Source organism: Psammomys obesus, unplaced genomic scaffold (assembly GCF_907164565.1).
Source record: "Psammomys obesus unplaced genomic scaffold, mPsaObe1.curated_primary_1811, whole genome shotgun sequence".
NCBI lineage: Eukaryota > Metazoa > Chordata > Mammalia > Rodentia > Muridae > Psammomys > Psammomys obesus.
Window position 1 is genome coordinate 7,040,938 of NW_026585691.1, and position 22,339 is coordinate 7,063,276.

General features: G+C 40.4%; 1 protein-coding gene across 3 annotated transcripts; it reads left to right on the forward strand.

Moving 5' to 3' along the window:
- Positions 1-277: 277 nt before the first annotated feature.
- On the forward strand, positions 278-13,071 carry Gtf2a2 (general transcription factor IIA subunit 2). 3 transcript variants are annotated; one of them, XM_055597984.1, is made up of 5 exons: positions 278-414; positions 4,401-4,519; positions 5,550-5,654; positions 9,640-9,766; positions 12,784-13,071. In XM_055597984.1, exons 2-5 carry the CDS (start codon positions 4,448-4,450, stop codon positions 12,807-12,809), a joined length of 330 nt encoding a protein of 109 aa, XP_055453959.1. In that variant the 5' UTR covers positions 278-414; positions 4,401-4,447; the 3' UTR covers positions 12,810-13,071. The 3 variants fall into 3 exon arrangements, with proteins under 3 accessions (XP_055453959.1, XP_055453977.1, XP_055453968.1); XM_055598002.1 differs by lacking the exon at positions 278-414 and adding an exon at positions 554-780; XM_055597993.1 differs by lacking the exon at positions 278-414 and adding an exon at positions 1,498-1,937.
- The last annotated feature ends 9,268 nt before the right edge of the window (positions 13,072-22,339 follow it).

Sequence of the window (22,339 nt, forward strand, 5' to 3'; positions counted from 1 at the left end):
CACATAACTGCAGTTCTGAAAACCAAGCACCGAGCTGATACCAAAAGGAATCTGAGAGTCTGAAATTCAGAATATCCACGTGTTTGATTCTGTATTAGGTACGGAGTTTATGCAGCAGATCTTCCAAATGAAAAGGATTATGAATCACCAACGCCTCGCTGCGCTAAACGGCAGTCCCACAAACTGGCTGGCAGGACAGCTGCTCAGCGCCTTCTTCCGCCCGAGCGGGGAGGCCACGCCCCTTCTCGGAAACAGCAGTAGGGGCCGCTGGTATCTCTCGTGGCGTCACCTCCGGGTCGCGAGAGCACTTCCGGGTCACTGGCTCTGCGCTGTGGTTTCCGCGGCTGAGGAGCTGGTCGCGGCGGGCTCCCTTCCCGGCTTTGCTACCGCCGCGGCGGAAGCGCCCTCCCTCAGGTAGGCGGCGGCGGGGCCGGGAGCGGGGAGGCCGGGGCGGGGCGGGCAGTACCAAGCACTGTGCCCGCCGGAAGCCGCCCCCAGGCAGCCGCGGCCGCTCAGGAGCAGCGCCTTCCCGCTCTCCCCAGGCCGCGCCTGGTGAACCCGCGTCTAGCTCAGAGACCGGACACCTACTTTCAGCGCTTCCGCTTCAGCTCCACAGTGAGGAGGGGACTCCGCAGTCCTGCAGCTGCCGCCACCTTAAAAGAGTGGAGATGGCCGAGGCGACTAGTTTCCGCAGGCGTTGAAGTCGCTCCTAGCTGTTTTCCAAATAATGCTTAGGTGTCAGATGGAGCGTGACATAGCTCCCTCCTGGCCCGCTTTAAAGTTTGTATCTCCCTGACCTTTTTTGCCCCTTCTCCACACATGCGTGTTTGCCTCCAGTCGAGGGTCAGGTACTGTTCTTGGCCCGCAGGTTAGGTCAGTGAACAAAACATAAAGATCTGTGCCCTCGTGAACCTTACATTTTATGCAGAAAATAAATATAAGACTGTTATGTAATGTGTTGGCAGCTGGTGCCATCAAAAAATTGGAGCCAGCTACAGGGTTTAAAGAAGTTCCGTAGTGGATGTGGGAGCTCTTAGGGTGGTGGTCAGTTTAGGCGTAATTGCGTGGGAGCTATTTGAGCTAAGATGAGTTTTAAGTTAATAATCTGAGCAAGAACGTTTTAGGCAGAAATCACTGCCATCACAAAGGCAGAAGAAACATGCTTGTCATACTCAGGGAAGTTGGGAGTGAAAGGGATTAAGACCAGACATAAAGGGTGGCCAGATTGTTAAGACTGATGAAAGCTGTGAAAGAAAAAGGCTTGTTCTAACCCAAATGTAGAATAAAGGAAATTGGGACACCTTTTGATGATCCAAATGACTTAATGATGTTGAGAAATGATTGGATTCAGGATCCATTTTGAGGTTGGTTTACATGAGCCTTTGTGGTTTACATGACTTTGAAAGTAGTTTCAAAAGCTTGCCTAAAGCCCATAGAAGTATAGTGTTGCTTCAACTGAGATACAAAGGACAACTAGAGACTTTGAATAGCTTAGTTCCAGAACTGAGAATATTTAAGAGGACATGAATTTAGGAATCACCAGCTAATGTTTAAAGCCATATGAATGAATGCTAACACTTCATAAATGTACGTACAAAGAAAATAGTAGACAGTCAAAGACTGTCTAGTGGTTGTAAAGAGTAGGGAGGGCCAGGCGTTGTGGCACACACCCTTAATCCCAGGACCCATGAGGCAGAGGTAGACAGATTTCTGAGTTTCAGACAAACCAGGGCTATGCAGAGAAAGGGGTCAATCAGCAGGATGAGCCAGTGACTCTAAGAAGACGACCGCAACAGTGAATTACCGAACAGATCTTGTAACGGAAGAAGTCAGTTGTGTCAGATGCTCCAGTCCAGTGAAGAGCCGCCTCAGCATCTGTTTCATGACAGCCCAAAGCTTGGTGTGAGTTTGTGGGGGCTAGACGAAGAGTGGAAACAGTGAGTCCAAGTAACTTAACTCTTACCAAACAAAATAGACTATAGTTGGCAGGGCAAATGGATTTGAGAGGTGGTTGGTGTTTTTCTACCCACAGTGGGAGAAGGAGCTACAGGTTTGTTTGCTGATAGAAATGATAGAAGAAAGTGAAATTTTGATGATGAAGGAAGAAGAAACTGAATTGTTAGACAGTATTTTTAAGTATGCTAGGGAAAAGGGCCTGATAGAAGGTGGGAAAAGGTAGATAAAAGTATGTTGACTATAGTGACAGATCGGACAGAAAGGCAGAGTGTATGGTTATAGGAAGTGGTAAATAGGTGGCTGTGCTTGTGAGATTCTAGTTTTCATTACTTTAATTTCATCAGTAAAGTGAAAATGTATCCCTACATAAATATATGTCTAATGTTTTATATTAGTGCTTTGGCATGCCACCATGTTTTTTCAATATATAGAGATGTAGATTGATTGAATATATATATAATTTGGGTTTTCAAGACAGAGTTTCTCTGTGTAATAACACTGGCTGTCCTGGACTTGCTTTATAGACCAGGCTGGCCTCACACTTACAAAGCTCCACCTGCCTCTGCCCTCCAAGTGTTGGGATTAAAGGTATGTGCCACCATGCCTGGCTAATAAATATTTTTTTTGAATACGTACTACATACTACATTCTGAATAGCATATACATAGCTGAACTAGATTTCCCTTGTCTTCATGTAGCATCTAGTCTGGTAGATGAAGACACAGTACCATATATGTGTCAACCTTAGTTATTGATAGGAGTGAAACTTTGTCTGTGTTTGTATGTGTGAGAGATTGAGAGAGAGAACACAAATGTATGTGGGTGTTGATGGAGGCCAGCAGAGAACATGGGATTCCCTGGAGCTGCAGTTACAGCCAGTTGTGATCTGACTGATGTGGGTACCTCAGAACTCAACCTGGGTCCTCTGCAAGAGGTCACTTTTCACTGGGGGAGAGATGTCTCAGCTCTTTGATAATTTTTTTCAGTGTAGAATAGACCATTTTACATATAAGTGCAGAGAAAGGTTTGAGGGCAAGAGATTCAAGTTTCATAGTCATTAACACATAGATGGAATAACTAAGGGTTTCGGAAAGCCAGTAATTCAGGAGGTGAGAGTCAGGGAGCTGAGGAAGAATTGTCAAAGAAAATAGGAAATACAGTAATTCCATGAGCTGGAAGGAAAGAACTGAGAGTGTCACCCCAAAAGCTAAAGGAATGTCTCAAGGTCACAGAATGATCTGTTGGGTCAATTGCTGACCAAGTGTAATATGAAGATGGCTGGTCACTATTTTTGCCAAGTCTTATCTGTACCACTCCTCCCTGGAGGGGAGCTTTTTAAGGATTCAGAAAGCTCTTTGTTTTTAAGACTTTTATTTTATGTGCATTGCTGTTTTGCCTGCCTTGCATGTATTTCTCTGTTGACGGTGTTGGATCCCCTGGAACTGGAGTTACAAACAATTATGAGCTGCCATGTGGTTGGCTTAGATTTGAACCTGGGTCCTCTGAAAGAGCAACCAGTGCTCTTAACCGCTGAGCCATCTCTCCAACCTCGCCAAGTCTTATCTAATAGTGATTGTTTGAATATGTCTCCTCCTGTCCATCTCTGGACTATTAAGTACTATGAAGTCAATAAGCATTGTTAAGTCTCTGTTCCTGTATCCCTTTTCAGGTCCCATGAGTAGGATTTTCTGCCTTTCTTACCTGAAGTGTTGTATCAAGGGCTTTTTGTTGCCTGTAGTTAATCTTGTGGAGCAAACCCATCCTGTCCTCCGCTCAGCCTCACCTGCTGCTACTCTCTACTCACAGATTTCCACAGACCTTACACTTTCATACTTCTGTGGCTTTTCTTACCCTCCTCTGCCATCCTAGAGTGGCTTTCCTCCTTTAAAGAGTGGGAAGCTTTTCTAAGCCAACCTAGTCCACAAGCTGCATAAATGATACAATGTGTTATTTCTTTTTACACCAAATTGAACCTTTTTATATGTCCATTACCCATTGTAGATGGAGGTTTTAGGACCAGGAGTTCATCTGTATCCATCTTATTGTCTCTGTTTCCTATCACAGTGCCAGCCTTTTAGTGGGAACTCTATTGGAATTTTAAGAAAACAGAAAAATAAAGGGCCCAAATGCAGATGTCACGGCACTAAGTGACAGCAGGTAGAATGTGTGCTATGTGGAAAATTCTAAACTAAGGGTAACCTGTGGAAAAAATAAAGATGCACATTTTAATGAATATGTCAGCATACTGAATTAAGAAGATAAATACTAGTACTAAAATAAGAAAAGTCAGCTTTGAACAATTTTTTGAAATTATAAAATATTATAAAATAATTAATAGAGTAATTTTTAATTGAGTTCTAATAGTTCCATGTTAGAATGCATGAAGTACACTATTATATATAATTTATATTGTTACAGGTTGGTCTTTTATATTAAATTTGTAGGACATCAATGCAAGCCTGAAGAAAAATTAATTGCTTCCTTTTAAGCCATGGCATATCAGTTATACAGAAATACGACTTTGGGGAACAGTCTTCAAGAGAGCCTTGATGAGCTCATACAGGTGGGGACCAAACATTAAACGTGATCTATATAAGTCTTCAAATTTTTTTATTAAAATTTTTAAAAATAAATGGGTTTTCCTTCTGATGTTTATTGATAAACTATAGAAATTATTCTGGGAAGTAGACTTCTCATCTCAAATTTAGAAGAAAGGCATATTCTATCACTTTAAAAATAATTCTGTCCAATATAATAAAGCCTTTTGAGATTCGAGTCAGAATATTGAATTTCTATTTTAGTTTTAGAAAAATTAATCTTACTTAAATCACACAACTAAGAAAATATTAAATACTTCTATTCATGTTCTCTTGGCGTCTGGAGAAAATTACAGGAGTGGGGTTGCTTTAGTTTTTTGAGACAGGGTCCAGACTGTCATTGAATGCTCTGTAGTTAAAAAATGCCCTAGAGCTCCTGGTCTTCCTGTCCTTATCCCCACCTTCTGGGATTGCTTGGCTCTGTCTGTTTTAGCAGACCGGTAAGATTTGCTTTGTTTGGGTTTTTTGTTTGGTTGGTTGGTTTTTTGCTTGTTTGTTTTTGTTTTGTTTTTTGTTTTTTTTTTTTTCTTTATACATAGGTCTCATTTCTTTTATTAAGAAAAAAACTTAGCCAGCACTCGGGAGGCAGAGCAGGTAAATCTCTGTGAGTTTGAGGCCAGCCTGGCCAGCCTGGTCTACAAATTGAGTTCCAGGACAGCCAGGGCTACACAGAGAAACCCTGTCTTGGGAAAAAAAGAAAGAAAGAAAACTTGGTTTCCATTTCCATTTCTTGAATACTTTGTCCGGCCACTAAAGGAATAGCAAGAGTTTTTGCTGCCTTTGCTGAGTCACTGAAGATTTCTTTTTCTTGTCAAGATACTGTAGTTATTTTCAGGTTTTGCTTCATCTTCAGGTAGAACACAGGAGAATAAGGACTTCTACTTCAGAAGTTCTGGGTAACTTACATTAACTTTTAGATTATAATTAGTGTACTTTATTTATTTTGTTTTTCATGTTCTTCCCTTAGCAAATTTATGATCTTCATTTTTTTCTCAGTCTCAACAGATCACCCCCCAGCTTGCCCTTCAAGTTCTACTGCAGTTTGATAAAGCTATAAATTCAGCACTGGCTCAGAGAGTCAGGAACAGAGTCAATTTCAGGGTAAGGATATTTTCCTGTGTCTGGCAGTCCACATCAGTTAACTCCGAGAGCCTACCTGGACCTAACTCATCATAGCAGAAAGAGTTGGCTAGTCTGGTTTCAGAACTTGTTGTATAATAATTGAATGATACGAACTTGTGCTAAGTTCATCCACTCCATGTGATACAGAATTGCTTTTAGTTTCATTGTTTCACAAATCTTCTGTGTATGTTTCGCTTTTTCCTCCCTGGAGAATTACTGAGGTTTTAATGGTCTTAAAGCATTAGCTGCAAGATGGAAGGTAAGTGGCAGAGTAATTCTTATGTTCAGTTATATTTTTCAAACTGTTCTTGCAGGAAAGGTCGGCTATTTGTAGAATCTTCATGTTGCCTCCCATCTACCCTTAGATAGCTTGACTTACAAAGTCTTCTTTGGGAACTGTGTGTCTTTTAAGTCATCTCTGCTATGAACAAAATACCACAATGTTGTGGTGATTTGGGGTTCAGAACTCATTGTAAGATGTGGCAAAACAGTTTATCATGTCATGCTGGTAGAGATACATTGTGGATAATTATGTTTGCTGTTACGTTGTTATATTTCTCTGATATGTTATATTGCAAGATACAACCATGCTATAGAAATAAATTTAAATATATAAAGATTTATTTATATTTAAATTAAAGTAAATTAAAATTATTTAAGTAAATTTAAACATATAAAGATCAGTACAGGAAAAGAATGTGTGAGTTACTTAACATTTAAGAAAACCTCAGTGTTGAGGCAAGGAGAATGTTCTGTTGACAAAATACAAAAGAATGTATTTTTTTTTAAGCATTTAAGTGCCTGTTAGGTAATAGACGTTCTAGGTACTGGAAATGCAAAGATAGATGAGGTCCCCCTTTGACTTATATTTTAATGTCTATCAGTTTACATGCTTAAAAATAACAGGTGCAAATAGTCAAAGATACCAGCCAGGCATGATGGCACACACTTTAATCCTAGCACTGAGGAGGCAAACGCGAGCAGATCTCTGTCTGTGCCTCTGAAGTCCACCCTGGCCTACAGACCAGTTCCTGGACAGCCAGGGCCACACAGAGAAACTGAGTCGAAGAAGAAGGAAAAAAAGAAAAGGGTGTCACATCTCTAAGAGTACAAAATTTGACAAGTGGATTCTTGGATTTTTAACAGTAATGGTTCTGACAGAGTCCTTTTTTGTCAGAAGGAATCTGCCCAGTTTGAAATTTCAACTTTATTTTAAATTGATCTGTGTTAAACTGCGTAAGTGTTGGCCATTTAGAAGATTAAGTGGGCTGCGTATCAGAGGCAGTAAAGCTCACTAGACCTGATAGTCTGCTAATTGCTGTTAGAAATGTCTAGTGTGGGTCTCTTTGGCAGAAGTTAACTGGATGCTTGTGTTTCTCATGCATAGTGAGTCTGTCAATTTTCCAAGAGTTGTGATTGTAACGACTTGGCCCTGTTCAGGTCTTAATTTTCCAGTTTACTTTTTCTTTTCCCGTTGCTACTGCTGCAGCCTGGGCTTCCATTCCTTGCCCTTGGATTACAGCAAACTATATGTGCAAAATACATTCTGTTTAGCTTGGTGTACCATATAGCAGAGAGATAATATACTGCCACTACTTAACTTTGAAGTCACATTGCTTGATAGCATATTAATAGGTATTTTTATATATAGTGATTTTTGCTACCAGTAAGATAGGTCCACCATTTAAGGAATAGAGTGATCTTACATAACTTATAAGCTAACTTTTGGTTTCATATCCTTATGTGAATTCTGTGTAAGTGATACTATTCAGTGGGAGATTACAAGAAACAGTCCCTGAGTATGAGGCCTAAAGCTTGAGTTGTTTAAATATTAGTAAAAGGTAAAAAATAAGTGGCAAATAACTTAAAGTGGATTTTAAGGTACTAGATACTGAAATGAAATACAAGAATTAAGTAAAAATTACATATGTGCAAAAATTATATATATGTAAAGGCTCACTGTCCTATGCAACTGACTCTTTGAATAAAAAAAAAATTCTTTTTTGGTTTAGATTTTTATCTAGAAGCAGAAACATATCACTGGACATAAAAGGAAGTATTTTAAGTATGAAAAAGTACTAGGTTAAACACCAGCAAAATAGAATAAAAACCTAATATATATTATGCATGCATACATATATTCAAATGTGAAATTCAGCACAAAATATTTAAACCGAAAATAAAAATCTTAAAATTATTCCTATAGTATCCATATTGGTGAAAACTGATTGAATCTAAATATAAGGATGATTTAAAAAGCTGATAACTATAAATGAATTGTAGTTCATGAACTTAGTAGACAAATAATTACTGTGTGTGTAGGACTCAGACTACAGCAGAAAGCAAATTCTCTGCTACTGGCATAGTTTAGCAAGCAGACCTTTAAAAAAATATATGTTAACAGTGTTGGGAGAATGTTGCTTGGGTCAGTGGGAATAGAGCAGGTATGGAGGACAAAGTGTTGCGCTCACAAGGTAAGGCTTGAGTCCTGAAGGATGATTCAGTCAGCTAAAGGAGTGGTGGTACTGTGGAAAGGAAGATGATACTTGGAATAGGCTAGGAAGTTCCAGAAAACAGTGCTTTAGGAGATGCTAACGTGAAGGAGACCTCAAAGAAACCATAGGACCCCAGCAAGTTCACACCTCATGCTAATGTTATTAGGAGGTCAATAAAGGGCTGTTAATCTCGGGAGCCACTCAGTTTGATTTGCCCTTTTGTGTTGACATGAAGGATGGGTTACAGGGACATGAGACTAGAAGCAAAAGATCATGCCTCATAGACAGATGAATCAGAATGGTCAAAGTAGCTTTACTGTAGTTCTAACAAGGGATGGCTAGAAATGGGAAGACTTTAAAGGGTACATCTGACAGGACTTGATGGCTATGAATATGGTGGAATAGAGAGAGACAAATGGTAATTTTGAATTTTTTGGGTTTGAGTGACAGAAGAGTTTCAGAAAAAGCTGATTTAAAGTATTCTTAATAACCAACAGTGATGCTTCCGAGCCAGTCACAGGATTGGATAAATATAAGGGATCTCTGCTTTTGTACACGTTTAGAGAATGAACACACAGTGAAATAGGGAGCTTCAAATATTTGTAAAAAGTTCAAATGGAGCTGGGTGCATGTGTTTAACTCCAGCACTCAGGAGGCAGATCTCTTGAATTGGAGGACAGTCTGGTCTACATATTGAGTTCCAGGACAATCAAGACTACATAGTAAAATCCTGTTTCAAAAGACAAAAAGTCAAATGTGAAGGGTGGAGAGAGTTTAGTAGCTAAGGAAACTTACTGCTCTTGTAGAAATTGTGGGTTTGGTTCCCAGCACCCATATCAGATGGCACACAACTACCTCTGACTCCAGGTCCAGGAAGTCAGACTGCCTCACCAGGCATCACAGGCATCTGCACAAATGTAGTACACATAAGCTCAGGCATGCATGCACCAAATACATGCATGCATGCATATGTAAAAATAAATCTTTTTTTAATCAATTCAGAAGAGTGCAGAGATGCACATCTTTAATTCCAGCATTCAGGAGGAAGAAGTAGACAGTTCCAGAACCTTTTGGTCTGCAATAGCGAGTTCCAGGATAGCCAGGGCTCTGTGTACAGACCATTTCTCAAGAGACAGCTAATGCACTTTCATAATTTATCCATGAGAGGGCAGTAGACATACAAATTAAAGCTTTCATAGAGCTTTTCATTTCAGGTAAGTAATTTGCAGGTTTTAAGAGTGCTAAAAATAGTTAGCTAAAGTCTTCCCTGAGCTAACTTATCCAGGTTTTCTCTTGCTGTTCTAAGTAGATAGAATTAATAAACCAATTAAATAAATTAAGCTAAGTATTAAGCATATTGTTTTAGCAGCTATATACTTCGTAGCAAAGTTCTTTGGATTTACTTTGAAATAAAGCATGAGGGGGAAACAATGGCTTCTCATGGCATTTCTTAATGTTTTGTTTTAAAGGGCTCTCTAAATACATACAGATTCTGCGATAATGTTTGGACTTTTGTATTGAATGATGTTGAATTCAGAGAGGTGACAGAACTTATTAAAGTGGATAAAGTGAAAATTGTAGCCTGTGATGGTAAAAGTAAGTGCTTACCTAATTACTGTGAAAGCAAAACTTGTTGAAATTTTTTTTTCCTACTCTTTAATTATATTGGTCTGTCTGAAAGCTTCAGGGGAAAGTGGTCAGGTGATCAACCCTCAGATAAAAACCTAGCTTCTAGATTCTACATCTGTACTCTTACTGACCTTAACATCTGTATGCTCCGGTGACTCCTAGATCCTTAACACAGATTAGATTCATGTGCAAAGAAAATAACCTAATTACTAAATTTCCTTTCGTTAAGTCGCTTATTTGAAGTAGTCATTAGGCTTCTCACTGCCACCTTTCTAAAAAAGCAATGTAACATTGACAATTTATCTCAAGATTTCCTTGTTGCTGGGTACCCTACACAAGCTAATTATTTTAAAGCTGATTTAAACTACTCATGAACCTTGCAGTTATAATGGGAGATACCCATTACTCTTGTTCCATTTATGCAAGAGAGTTTTCCACAGCAGACCTAGAAGTTTCTTCAGGTCCTTAGACATTTTTACAGTGGCACATCTCTGCCCTGTGCTCATAACTAGTTAGATCCTTTTGTTTATTTTAAATAGAACCTAAGACCTTGTACTTACTATATTTGCACTCTAATACTGTTTTGTCCCAGCACTGTGTTAAGACTGCCACATTCCAGGAAGGGGAGTTCTGTGAAGCAAGAGAAAGAGAAGTATAGATATTAATACCCCCTTTTCTTGTGGATTTTGTTTGTTTTGTTTTTGTTTTTTTGAGACAGGATCTCTGAGGCCTGACTAGCCTAGAACTCACTATATAAACGAGGCTGTCCTCAGACTCAGAGATTCACCTGCCTCTGCTTCCTGGATTTTCAAAGAAATAATTTGAAGAAATGTAGAGAATACAGAAAAGCTCCATGTATAATCCACCTCTACAGATAACTGTTCACCTTCAAAAGTAAAGCCTTTCAAGTCTTAGGGATGTATTTTTATAGTAACACATCTGTGCATAGAGGCATGTGTAGACATACATCGTTTTCCACATAGATTATTATTTTTATTCTGATTTCTGATGGCTACATAAATTTTCAGCCCTTTATTGACTGATTTTATATTTCAAGACAGGATTTTTCTGTGTAACCTTGTCTGTCCTGGAACTCACCATGTAGACCAGGTTGGCTTCAGACTCACAGATCTGCATGTCTCTGCCTCCTGAGTGCTGAGATTAAAAACGTGTGCCACCACACTCATTCAGGCCTATGTTTTAAAAGTCTTCCAGATGTCAAAAAGTCTTAAGAAATTAGTACCATTACACTGACTACTCATCAGAAAGCTAACTAGAAGTCCACAGCCATAGTCCTAGAGACTTCTTAGTGTGACCAGCAGATACTTAGGAGCTTTTGTTTTTGCTAGGGATAAAGTACATTTGGGTCACCTTTTGTTTTCCATTTCTATAAAGGTACTGTTTCTTGTACTATAAGATAATATTTTGAAATGAAGTTCTTATAACTTGGGCTTTTTTCTTCTTTTTGTTTTTTATTTTTATTATTATTGTTGTTGTTTTGGTTTTGGTTTTTTGAGACAGGATTTACGCTATGTAACAGAGTCCTGCCTGTCCTAGACTGGCTTTGTAGACCAGGCTGACTTTGAACTCACAGAAATCCAATTGCCTCTGCCTCCCAAGTGCTGGGATTAAAGGCGTGTGCCAACATGCCAGACGACTCTGAGCTTCTAAATATTTACTAGACCATAGAATATGTGCATTAATTTATAGTTCCTAGATATTTTTTAATGAATTGCTATAAATGGGCCAGGTGCCACAGAACTGTAATCTACATTATTTGGGAAGCTGAAACAGAGATAACTTCAAGGCTTGCCCAGGTTATTGCCCAGGCCTTGAGTGAGCTCAAGGCCAGCCTGAGCAACTTAAAGAAATCCTGTCTAAAAGAGTAAAAAGAGAGCTGGAGATAGCACATTGATAGAGGGCTCAGCATGTATGGGGCCTTAGGTTCAATCCCTAGCTCTGGGGGAAAGAGCCAGTGATGAGCACCAATACTGTTGAGAATTTGTGTAATGATGAAAATGTTTTGTGTCTGAAGTCCCTAATTAGTAGTCAAGCATGGCTCTTGAGCACTTAAAATGTGAGTAGGGCAGCTAAAAACTTTCATCTTATTACATGTCATTAGCTAGTTGAACTAGATAAATCATAAGCAGCTGCATGGTTAACCAGTGGCTACTGTAATTGAGCAGAATAGATGTGACTAGTAGAGGGTCAGATTCAGTCATTTGAACCAAAAAAGCAAAAACCTCTGAGCAACCTTAATAGCAGAGAGACCCCTGTGTTGTGGGCTAAGTGTGTTATTAACAGGAGCTTCTGCCTCGTAGTCCTTGGTGCTGTCCTTCTTTAAAAGTCACAAGACTGTTTTCCAACCTCAGATAGTAAGAAGTAGCAAATTACCTGTCTACTTCAGTTAAGTGGTCCCTGGAGAGCTGCCCTCATTTGAAGGAAACCATAGTAAGTGATTCTTAACAGAGATTTGAATGCTTAAGAAATGGTTGTGGTGAGTTCCATCTTTTCTGTATCTACAGGAAAAAATGAAATCATAGACATGGATAAAACACAGTTTGGCCTTTAAAAATTAGGTTCTGTTAATAAAGAAATTCCATTCTTTGGTGATTTTGAATAAATCAGTTGTTAATATAAAATAATGCTAGTTCTAAAAACCAGCATCCAAAAATTAGTCTGTGTTCCCAATAGAGTAGCAGAGGAAAGGGCAGCAATAGCCAGAGCCAGAAGTTTCTGTATTTCCCAGCAGGATGTGGCCTGGAAAAGCTGTTTATGTTAGCCCACAGCAGACACCTGGAGGTTTAGGCTGTATCTTACCTCTGCCTTGGGAAGGAAGATCTTGACCTTGACAGGGCCTTTCCAGAGTGCCCCTCTCCTCTTCCTCCTCCCCCCACACAACACTTCTAGTCCTTATCCTAGATGTTCCTAAAGTACTGATGTTTAGAATTTGCTCCTTGAATTGATCTCTTTCCTGTTTCTAGATACTGGCTCCAATACTGCGGAATGAGTAGAAAAAGGAGGCTTTTTAGCCACCTTCTGGTATTCTCATCGCTTTTTGAAGAGAAACAGAAGAGACTTTTTTTTTTTAATTTATTCTCACGGTGCACAAATGACAACACTGTGCTGTATTCACTAGCCAAGGGTCCCACAGAGAGAAGCACGTGACTCTGTTCTCTTATGTGACCTTTGGTACACAGCATAAAGAAATGACAAATCAAAAGTGGTTGCCTTCATAAGAATATTCTTCAATAAACTTGTTTTAAAACTTGTTTTGAGTAATAATTGATGCAGCTGTTTGGTGAGGAGATAAACTTAAGAAATGTGTCCTTCAATAAAATCTTGTTCACTTTGTCAATTGTAATTTTATCAGTTGAAAATACCAATGCAGACCTCAATGTGGATAGACTTTTACTAAGAAAGTCTCTCTCTCTCTCTCTCTCTCTCTCTCTCTCTCTCTCTCTCTCTCACACACACACACACACACACACACACACTTTTTTTTCTAAGAACTAAGTCAATGTGAGCAACCTGAGTTGAGAATGAGGTGCACTTTAGATAGATAGTATAGCAGAATCAAGGCCCTGCTCCAAATAGCATTCCTGTATGACATGTCACTTATTTTTGACCTTGCCCTTACCAGTATTCATACATTTTTAAATGGTCTACATCTCACCAAATACTGGGATTCTGATTTTTATACAAAATCCTCAGGCTGGAGAGATGTCTCCACAGTTAAGAGCACTTGTTCTTGCAGAGGACCTGGGCTTGGTTCCCAGCACCCACATGTACCTAACAGCTACAGCTGCCTGTAACTCCAGTTCCAGGGGATGTAACACCCTCAACTTCTGAGGGCTCTACACATGCATGTGGTGGACATACATACATGCAGGCAAAATACAAGTCTTTTGCTAAAGTCCTAGTACAAATATATGACATCTGTTTCTACATCTTTGTGTACTTGAAAAACTGTCCTATGTCAAACTAAGAAAACACAATTAAGAGCATGGCTGATCAGACACTGTTGAGAAGTCAGGCACCAGGTGATTGAGGGATAGACCTCATGTATACATGTAGCCCTTTCTTATCACTTAGTAAAAGTGAATATGTGCCCTCCATGCTGTGGCCAGCCCCATTTCATCTGCAGTTTAACACTTGAGCTAACACATCAGGATGAAAATTAGAATCAGCAGAGCTGGGGAAAGGGACCTAGAAGGTGGCCAAGGCTGTTCCTGTTTGTACAGCCTGACAAGCTAATGTAAAACCCTGGCCCCGACTTTCATCATAAGGCATCAGAGTTGGTTTTGAGTTGTTTTGTTTTGCTTTGTTTTAATGTTATTGTTTTGACTGGGACAATAGCCAAGACTGCCATTTTGTCCAGAGATCAGAGATGGGACCTTCAGCAGTCTCAGAAAGCAGATAGGTTGCCAACAGAGCTGCACTTGTGTCTCTGGTAGCTACATTGCTGACATGATCTTTGGTTAAACGTTCTTAAGGCTGCAGGTGGGCGATTTCTGCTTTAACAAAACTAAAGTAACATATGTGACCAAACAAAAGAGTCACATCCTAAAAAGACTTCCATCTCTTGTAATTTACAGTTGTTTTTCTTTTTTAAGACTATTATTATTGTGTTTGTAATTGGAAGTCAAGGACAGATGTGTGCCATACCTGCATGTGGAGGGCAGAGGACAAACTTAGGATGTCCGTTCTCCTGTCTTTATGTGGGTTCTAGAAATTGAATGTAAGTGGTTAGGCTTTTGTGACTGAGTCATCTATCTTGCCTGCTCCCTACATCATGGTTTTGACACCTTACCTTTGTGGGCTTTTCTAGGGGATCATGGGAGAGTAGACCCTGACTCACCGTGATTTGTGCATATTCATGAATATGCGCTTCTTAAGTGTTTCATACAACTTGAAAATTCTCAATGCAGAAACTGCTCTTCCCCTTTGGGACAGTCTACCCCAATTTTTGGAGTGCTTGCTTTACTAAATAAATTTCTGCTTGCACTTGTGCAACTCTGAGGAGATGGCTCAGTACGTAAATTGCTTTTGCTCGAAATGAAAAAAGTTTGGGCCCTCAGAACCCATACTAAAGCCCCTCTGTGTGCACCTGCAATCCCAGCTCTTGGGCAGGCAGAGACAGAATAGCTGGGACTTGCTGACCAGCCAGTCTTACCAAAGTAGCAAGCTCCATGTTCAGTAAGGCAGTATCTCAAAAATGAACTGAGGAAGCCTCTGGCCTTTGGTTAATACATACACTCACACAGCATTACATTGCATGCAAAGAGGAAGAAGAAAAGTCTCAAGAGAATCCTTTTGTTTGAGAAGAACTGAGAAAGTCCTTCCATAGCAAAAGGCTCATTTTCCCTCTGCCAAGAGATACTAAGTTGGCAGAAGTGTTCGACAAAATAGCTTTTCAGAAATGTATTAAAAATAACTTTCCCTAAGGACCTGAGTGAACAACACCCATATTTGGGGGAAAAAAAAAAAAAAAGGCTCTCACTGGGACCTGAGACCATGTAGGACAGACTGGGTGGCCAGCAGGTTCTGGGATTCCTCCTGTCTCTACTTCTCTAGTACTGAGAGATTACAGGGGTACTTTCCCACATCTGGCTTTTTAAGTGGATTTTGGGATCAAATGGGTCCTCGTGCTTATTAGGCAACAAGCACTTTACCTACTGAGGTCTTCTTGGGCCTTTACTAATTGTTTCATAGCTTCTTGTAAGGCAGCACAGAGGCTAGAAATGTGAATGGTGTAGTTCAACCCAGATTTCTCTTCAAAACTGTGTAAGATGATATAATCTGTACTTAGGGTTTTGCACAGAAGCTGAGTACTGGCCTTTGATAGAATAATTTCAGGTCACTAAATGGGCAGCTAACCGGAATGGAATGCCCAACATGAGTTCTGCATTTCACCAGTTGGAATTCGTGGGTGGCCTTGGCAGATATACATTAGTTATAACTGTTTTCATAGACTGTACATCATGTGACCAACATTTGCTCTGTAGTGTAACTTTTGTTACTACATTTCTGATTATTTGGTGTGGAGGTCACCTATGAAGTCACATGTGGAGGTCAGAGGACAACTTGTGGGAGCCTGTTTTCTTCCACAATGTGGATCAATGTAGAGATCAAACAATGCTCTCAGGCTTGCCAACAAGTGCTTTTAGCTGCAGAGTCATAGTGCCAGCCCTGAGGTATTGAATCTCCCCATAGTGTTCACAGGGGTTCTCCTGGAATTAAAGGAAAGGGTCACACAAGAGCCTACACCTCAAGAGCAGACTCTAGGCTATCAGTGCACAAGAGGGAAACAACTAGCTCATCTACTTTCAGGAGATAAAGAAAGCTGTGCCTTCTGAGATCAGGTAGTTATCCAGATACATGTTATTTAAGATCCAAGACAATAGACAAAGAATTGACTTTTCCATGGTTTTAATAACAGCTGAGTGATTGGTTGGTATTTGTGGTCTCGTCTACCTTGAGTCAGTTTGAGGTGGTGTCTTAGTTACTATTCTATTGCTCTGAAGAGCAACGGTCAAGGTAACTTTTTAGAAAATGAAAGAAATAAAGAAAACAGGTAGTTGGGAACATATTTACAGTTTTAGAGGGTGAGTCCAGGACCACCATGGGAGGGACCAGATAGGTATGACATTGGAGCAATACCTGAGAGGTTTATGTCCTAATTCAGGCAGCAGGCAGAGAGAGAGATGGGGGCGACCCTGGGCCTGGCCACACCTCCTGATTCTTCCCAAACAGTTCTACCAACTAAGCATTCAAGCATATGAACCTATGGGGGCTACTTTCACTCAAACCACCACAATGGTAAATACTTCTTCTCTTAACAGCCCTTAATCATAGTGTTCACAATTTATCATTAACACTACATTTCTGAAAATCATAAATGTATAGATATATGAGAAACTAAATATACATAGGCATATATATATATATACTTACATGTTTGTATAAATATGTGTATATAAGAACTAAGGACCATTTGCAGCATAATGAGGAAATGTGGATTTGTTATGATCAGAATACATGTCAAAGGGAAATTGAAAGCACTTCATTTTTGTACACCCAGGAGAATCAGGGTAGGTTACAGGAGGCCTTGAAATCTGGGCATAGAAATTCTTAGTCACTTGGCCGGCTTTTTAAAATTTTTATTTATTTTATTATTTTTTACTTTATGCTTTGAGGGAAGATCTATGTCCCTGTGTAGATAGTAGATCCCTGGCTGGCCTGAAGCTCGCTGTCTAGATCAGGTGTCTTGCCTCTGCCACCTAGAGGCTGGGATTACAGGTGCACATCACCACACATTTGGTGTGTGGATATGTTTGTGTGTATGTTGAGGTATGTATATGTGTGTATGTTGGGTGTGTGTGTGTGTGTTTGTACTCTAGTGCATGTTCGTGAGGAAGCTGGAGGAGCTCAAATGGCCTACTCTAGCACTGTCCACCATCTTCCCTTAAAACAGAGTCTCACTGAACCTTAACCTCTCCATTTTGCCCAGTCTCCTGTATCTATCTGCCTCCATCCAAAATTTGGTCCTTTCTGAGCCATCATCTCCCCAGCCCCTGCATACCCAGCTCATCCTCAAACCATTTAATTGCCTTTGTGGATAAGAAATACAAAGGACAAAGTAAAATGTTCAAAAGGATTTTTATTTTTAAAACAGTATTCAGACAAGATCTTAAATTAGATTTAGGAGAATAACTACAGGAATGAGAGAGCCCAGATAAGGGAATCTTTCATGAAAACTCAACAGAGCCTGAAGTTCAGTTAGTTAACATGCTGCCCTTAATCAGGACCTACTGGACAAGATGCCAGGTCATGATCACAGATGTGGTTCACAGATCAGAAACGTTCAAGGCTGGTGGATCCAGACCCTGATAGAAGTCTGCTTTTACAACCCCAAATTCAGTCGGGAAGAAAACTGACCATGAAACCTCAACAGCTAAAAATGAATGCATGAAAATAATCCCAGCTATCTTTGTGTGGCATTGCTAATTATGGAAGCACTTTAAATCCCTGCTGCTACTCACCAAGAAACATACTATATGAATGAAATGAGAACTCTTGGATTAACATAGGCTCTTACTACTAAAAAGAAAAAAAAATTAATTGGTGTCTACCATTTCAGAAAGCAAAAAGGGTGAGGAGTGGATATTAAAACTGACCATGAATTGATAGTTGTTGAAATAGTAATAAGTAAATGAAATCCACAATGGGAATTAAACTATGTTGTTTCAACATTTTTTTTTTGACAGTCTCATATAACCTAAGCTAGTCTCAAACCAGACACAAGTAGAAAATGACCTTGAACTGACCTTTCTGCCTCCACCTCCCATGCAGCAAGTGTGCACCACTACACCTGGTTCATATGATCCCGGGCATCCACCACAGGATTTGATGCATCCTAAGGGAGTGCTCTACCCAATGAGCTCTGTTTCCAAGCTTTGTAAAAGATTTTCAAGCACCAGCAAGTGCAATCTACAGCATTTAGCCTACACTACTTAGGGCTTGCTTATTCTCCAAACGCATTACATTCATAGCACATGTATAAGGCTACTGTACATACCTGCTTGCTCTCTGCTACTGTTACATTCTAGGGGACTCCAGGATAAAATGATTTTGGTAATCCATTCTAAAAATGCCCACTACTTTAGTTAAAAGAAAAATTTTTGCATGATGTAATAAAATGACTTTTTTTTTTTTTTTTTTTTTTAGTACACAGGTGAAGGGAATATGCCTGGGAATGTGGGTCGGCAAGGTGTTTTTTACTTTACAAAAGGCACAGGAACCTGTAACATGTTGATTTTGGTTCCCAGCACCCATATCAGGTGGCTCACAACCACCTTTAATTCCAGCTTCAGGGCATCTGAAACCTTCTTGTGGTCTCCTCTGGCTGTGGCAGGCAGAATATTGGACGTGTTGAGGAAGACTGTAAAGCAGTTAGTACCCATGTACTCTGTTGACAGGAAAGTAAAGTGGTGTCGTGATTTCATGACGGAAATGGCACAGAAGCACCCGGGGATGCTAGTCATTACTGTTCCAGGATCTGGGCTCTACTTAACACAGGGGTGTTTGCTCTGTAACTCTTCTGAAGCCATATATATGGGCATTTTGTACTTTCTATGGTATATTATACCTCAGATGGTGTGTTAATGAGAGGGGGTGAGGAAGAGGGCTCAAGCCGGTAAAGTGCTACCTGGCAAGCATGAGAACCTCAGTCTGAGCTCCAACACACACATTACTCCATCTCAAGAAAGTGGGGTCAGGAGTAACCGAGGGAGGCTGCCAGTGTCGAAGAGGCAGGAGGTGGGGTCCACTAATGCCAACACATCCACCCATCTCCCCGCCACTGAATCTTTCCGCTTCGCTCTCAGTCCTACCGGAGGCAGCTGCCCAAGCCTCCAGTTACCATAAAGTTTTCATCCTCTTGGCTAGCCATCCCTCTCTTCCTCATCCCTGTCACTCTGGCACGCCTCTCCACTATTCCCACATTTTTGCTGTAATTGGATCTTCCACAGCGACACAGAAACACATGAACACATTTCTAAATGTCAAGACAACTTCAGTGAATGGAGGATCCTCCTCCTCTCTCTCTCGGCTTAAAACACAATTCTTCGAGTCATTCATCTATACTCTTGGAATCCATTTTGCTTCTTCATCCATCCACACTGTCCTAGTCTCATTTCTGTTGCTGTGAAAAATTATCCTGACCCCCCCCACACACACACACAAGAAAAAGAACAATTTGAAGGAGAAAAAGCTTATTAGGTCTACAATTCTAGGTTACAGTCTATCACTAGGATGCAGTCAAGGCAGGAACTTCAGCTTCTGACATCACATCCACAAACAAGCAGAAAGCATGAATGTGTACATGCTTGGTTGCTTAGCACTCAGTTTCTTCACCCTGCTCCCCCCAACCCACTGTGTTGCCCAGCTGGCCTGACACTTGCTATGTAGTCCAGACTAGCCTCAAACTCACAAAGATCTCCCTGACCTTGCCTCCTGAGTTTTGGGAGTCCAGAAATCTCTGCACTTTTACATGGCTCAGAACTTCCTGCTATGCGAATAGTACCGTCTTCCCATATCACTTAACTGAGTTAACTCCCACAGACATACCCACAACCCAACCCAATATCCACAGTCCCTCAGTGATGCTCTCGGGATATTCTAGGAAGTCAGCAAATAGAACTAATCATCACAGTCACCTTGTTATTCTCAGCATGTTTGGGTGCAGTAATCAACTCCCTCTTTCCAGAAACACCTTCCCCTCTGGACTACCATAATAGCAGCACCCTTACTGGTTTCCCTTTCACTGTACATGCTAAAGTCTTTCTGCTTCCTTCTGTAGCTTTCTCATCCTCCTTGCCTGTTTTTTTGAGCATGCCAGAATGTGTCAGGGGATGGGTGGGGGGTTCTGTTCTGTGTTTACTTCTTTGACATCTTGCTGTGGTTTGAATGTGTCACTCATTTGTTTGCATGTTGCAGGGTTGGTCCCCAGTGTGGTGATGTAAAGGGTAGTAGATGCTGTGGTGGGTAGAATCTTTTAACAGAGAGCACTGCTAAGCCTTGCAAGAGGCTTGTTATAAAAAACCAAGAATGGCTGCTACCCCTTGCTCTGTCTTCCTACCTCACCAATCTGATCTCTTCCTCCATGTTCCCACCATGATACTATCTACCACGATCTGATGCAGCCTGAAGACACTCACCAGAGACCAAATTGCTGGGGCTGATCAATTGCTAAACTGATAAATCTCTTTTCTTTATTAGGGTATCCAACTGGTCTTCCTCTCCATTCCGTGCAAACTAGCTTCCCTGATGTTCTGAAACTTGGCATGTGCATTCTTGCTGAAAGACCTTGCAAGTCTCTCCTCTTGGCCTAGAATGTTCTTCTTTCATTAATCTCCATGAATTGTTCCCTTGCTTCTTTCAGACACCAGAAAGCGATGTTTTCACTGAAGGCCCCCTTGACCATCACTGAAGGCCTCCTTGACCATCCTGTAAAATGTAAAATACCCTCACACCACTGCACCTATTTCCCAAGCTCTCCAGTTTCTCTCTAGCACTTGGCACTTTTTATAATGAATGATGTGAGTGTTGGGATTTTCCCCTTTTTGTTGACTATTGCATTTCCAGTATCAATAACAATGCATGGGGCCGGCAGGGTGGCTAAGCAGGTCTTGCCACAAAGCCAAGTAACCTGAGTTCAGTCCTGGGACCCACATGGTGGAAAGAGACAACCTACTACAGAAAACAGTCCTCTGCACCACACCCAACTCATGTCATATGTGCCACCTGTCACCCCTCCCTCTATGGACAAATGTATAAGTGTAATAAAAAATATCCAATAATTGTGTGTTAAGCATCAAGAACTCAGTTCATATGTGTGGAATGAATTATTTTATTGGTTGTCAGTACATCAAGATTTGTAAATGGTCCTTGTTTGGAGTATGTGCCCAGATGTTTTGGTTCTGTTGCTCTCCTTGTGGAGCTCCTGTTCGTTTTGATTTGTGTTTCCCTGACTACTAAGAACTTTGAGCATTTCTTGAAGTGTTTCTCTGCCATTTGATAATCCTCTATTGAGAATTCTCTGTTAAGCTCTGTACCCCATTTTTTAATTGGATTAATTGATTTGTTGCCTTTTTACTTCTTTAGTTCTTTATATATTCTGGATATTAGCCCTCTGTCAGATATTGGTGAAGATCCTTTCCCCGTCTGTAGGCTCTGTTTTGTTCTGATGACAATGTCTTTTGCTGAAGCTTTTCAGTTTCATAACTGAGTCTACCTTTGCAATAATGACCAAGCAGAATACATGAGGGTAGATCTCTGGTTGGTCAGGGAAGGTACTTTAAGCCAGGCAAAGTATTAGTCTCTCCATTTTTAAACGGCTTAAATAACCTCTCCAACTAAATTATATGTCCCAAAGTTAGCAACTGCTTTTTCGTCTCTAATAAATTTTCACTAAACCAATAACAGAATGAACAGCACATGCAACAAAAAACACAGTTATTACAATACAACTCAATGATGGCCACACATCAAAATGAGGAGGAAATTTAAGCCTTGGAAGGTGATGTAAACATAACAGCTGAATTCGTTTATGAGGCTTTTTCTTTCCAGAGAAAGGCTAAAGAAACAGATAAGACTCAAGAAGGAAAAATAAACAGATGTGCTGGCTTACCCATGTGACCTTGAAAGTACACTAAACAAACAAGGTGAAGTTTGAGCCTTCTGATTTGGTGGCCTCGTGCTATTCAAACAAACCACTTTTATCCACCTGACTCGTTTTCTAGAAAAAATTGTAATGTTTGGAAAATTCTAGATAAGTTTTAAAAAAAAAAAAAAAAAAAAAAAAGACAGGTATACAGACCAATAGCTTGAATATATTTCTGTGAAAGACTAAAGCTCAGTTCATGTGAAAGCTTTTAGGGAAACTTGACCATGAAGCCAAGGACCCAGCTTCTTTTCTCAGAATATGAATCTTGTGGAGGTGTTTCTACATACATACCATGGGGCAGCAGCCCCTCT

What these genes read in the sequence shown, in the direction of transcription:
- Gtf2a2 (XM_055597984.1), top strand. Translation starts at nt 4,448, where the DNA reads ATGGCATATCAGTTATACAGAAATACGACTTTGGGGAACAGTCTTCAA. An exon ending in GGAACAGAGTCAATTTCAGG is followed by an intron (nt 5,655 to 9,639) that starts GTAAGGATATTT and finishes TTTGTTTTAAAG; the next exon opens with GGCTCTCTAAATACATACAG. An exon ending in TGTAGCCTGTGATGGTAAAA is followed by an intron (nt 9,767 to 12,783) that starts GTAAGTGCTTAC and finishes TCCTGTTTCTAG; the next exon opens with ATACTGGCTCCAATACTGCG.